This window comes from Nicotiana tabacum, chromosome 8, assembly GCF_000715075.1.
Source record: "Nicotiana tabacum cultivar K326 chromosome 8, ASM71507v2, whole genome shotgun sequence".
In the NCBI taxonomy this organism is placed as follows: domain Eukaryota; kingdom Viridiplantae; phylum Streptophyta; class Magnoliopsida; order Solanales; family Solanaceae; genus Nicotiana; species Nicotiana tabacum.
Window position 1 is genome coordinate 207630622 of NC_134087.1, and position 1943 is coordinate 207632564.

At 34.6% G+C, this 1943-nt stretch overlaps 1 protein-coding gene across 1 annotated transcript; it reads right to left on the bottom strand.

Moving 5' to 3' along the window:
- Nucleotides 1-975: 975 nt before the first annotated feature.
- Nucleotides 976-1683, bottom strand: LOC107780743 (uncharacterized). Its single transcript, XM_016601324.2, has one exon. The coding sequence runs from the start codon at nt 1681-1683 to the stop codon at nt 976-978; it is 708 nt and encodes a 235-aa protein (XP_016456810.2).
- Between the last annotated feature and the right edge of the window lie 260 nt (nt 1684-1943).

Genomic DNA, 1943 nt, shown 5'->3' on the forward strand with positions numbered 1-1943 from the left:
TGGACCTTTATGACTAGTTTTGCTTAAAATTAGTTTAATAAACTAAAAATCTATTCATATAGAAATATTACCAAAAAATTTAATTAACCCTACTTAAGTAAAAATAATTATTAAAATAAGACTGACAATTAAAACAAAATTATTTTTGGGTATTTTTCAAGATTAAAAATGACTACAAAACATTAACGAAACTATTTTTTTTTAATTTTCGTTTTCTTGTAATAAAATAAAGTAAAAAAAGTAAAACTTAGTGAATATCAGACATAAATTAAATATTTAGGTGCTAAAATATGAAAAATCTTGCGAAGGGTCAAAAATCGCATGTCTACATTACTTAAAGGATAGGAAACTAGTTTATATTTTCCTCGTCTGTCGCTATAAGTAGGCAAAAAAAAGTTTGTGTTTCTTGGAAAATCCATATTTTTGTTCGATATCACGTAGTGCTTTGCAAGCACTCACAATCTCTCCAATAGAGTATCTAACAGGATATTGTGTAATTACTTAGAATGAAGGAATTGATCTTGCTCATGAGTATTCTTGTATCCAATTCAATTAAAAATCAACTCACTATTTAACTCAATCCAGGACAAATAAAATATACTCATGCCAATGGGATAACAAAATATACCTGATGATCTTAAATACAGTAGTTAGGAACAACAATATTGTAGCATCAGGTTGCTAGCCTATTTCCTCTTCTTCTTCTCTTCTTCTTTTTTTCCTTCTCTGTGGTTTTTCTTCTTCTTTTACGCAGCTTTTTTCCCTTCCCCCAATCCCTTTTTGCTTTTGACTTTGGTATAATGTAACCTAATGGGTTTCGGCCCTTATATGTCCATTCTCTTTTTTGTTTTGTTTTGTTTTGTTTTGTTTTGTTTTGTTAGTTTTTAAATTATTTGCAAAATATTCAATATATCCTCATATAAAATTATGGGTTATTACAACCTCCCCCACCTTCTAAAAATTCGGTCCCTGAATTTAGCTCAGGCATATACCTGTAGGCTGAAACAAATGGGGGTGCTTCGCTTGCATATCTTTTTCTATTTCCCAAGTAGCTTCTTCAACTGTGTGATATCGCCGTAAGACTTTTACGAACTCAATTTCTTTTGACCGTAGCTTTCTTACATGCCTATCAACAATAGTCATCAGTTCCTCCTCGTAAGACAACTTCTCATCAAGCGGTATAGTAGGTGCTTCAAGCACCTGAGATGAGTCTGATATACATTTCCTTAGCATTGAGACATGAAACAATGGATGAATAGAGGACAATTCAAGAGGAAGTGTCAAACGATAAACCACAACTCCCACTCGATCTAGTATTTCATATGATCCTATAAACCTGAGGCTCAACTTGCCTCTTTTCCTAAACTGCATCACACCTTTCATAGGGGAGTCTCTTATAAACCTAAGGCTCAACTTGCCTCTTTTCCTAAACCGCACCACACCTTTCATAGGGGAGACTCGTAGGAACACTTTGTCCCCAATTGTGAACACTAAATCTCTTCTTCTCTTATTAGCATAAGACTTTTGTCTACTTTGAGCTGCAAGAAATCCCTGTCTGATCAATTGGACCTTGTCCATAGCTTCTTGTACTAGGTCGAGTCCCAATAAGTTAGTCTCACCAGCTTTAAACCATCTGATAGGAGAACAATATCTTCTACCATACAATGCTTCGTACGGTGCCATTTAAATACTGGACTGGAAGCTATTGTTGTAAGCAAATTCAGCTAAAGCTATATAAGCGTCCCAACTACCTCCAAACTCAAGAATGCAAGCTCTCAACATATCCTCAAAATCTGTATAGTATGTTCAGACTAACCGTCTGTCCGTGGATGAAATGTTGTACTAAGATCTACTCGTGTACCCAATGCTTCTTGAAAAGATTTCCAAAAGCGTGAAGTGAACTGTGATCCTTTATCAGAGATGATGGATACTGGAACTCCGTA

What these genes read in the sequence shown, in the direction of transcription:
- LOC107780743 (XM_016601324.2), bottom strand. Translation starts at nt 1,683, where the DNA reads ATGGCACCGTACGAAGCATTGTATGGTAGAAGATATTGTTCTCCTATC.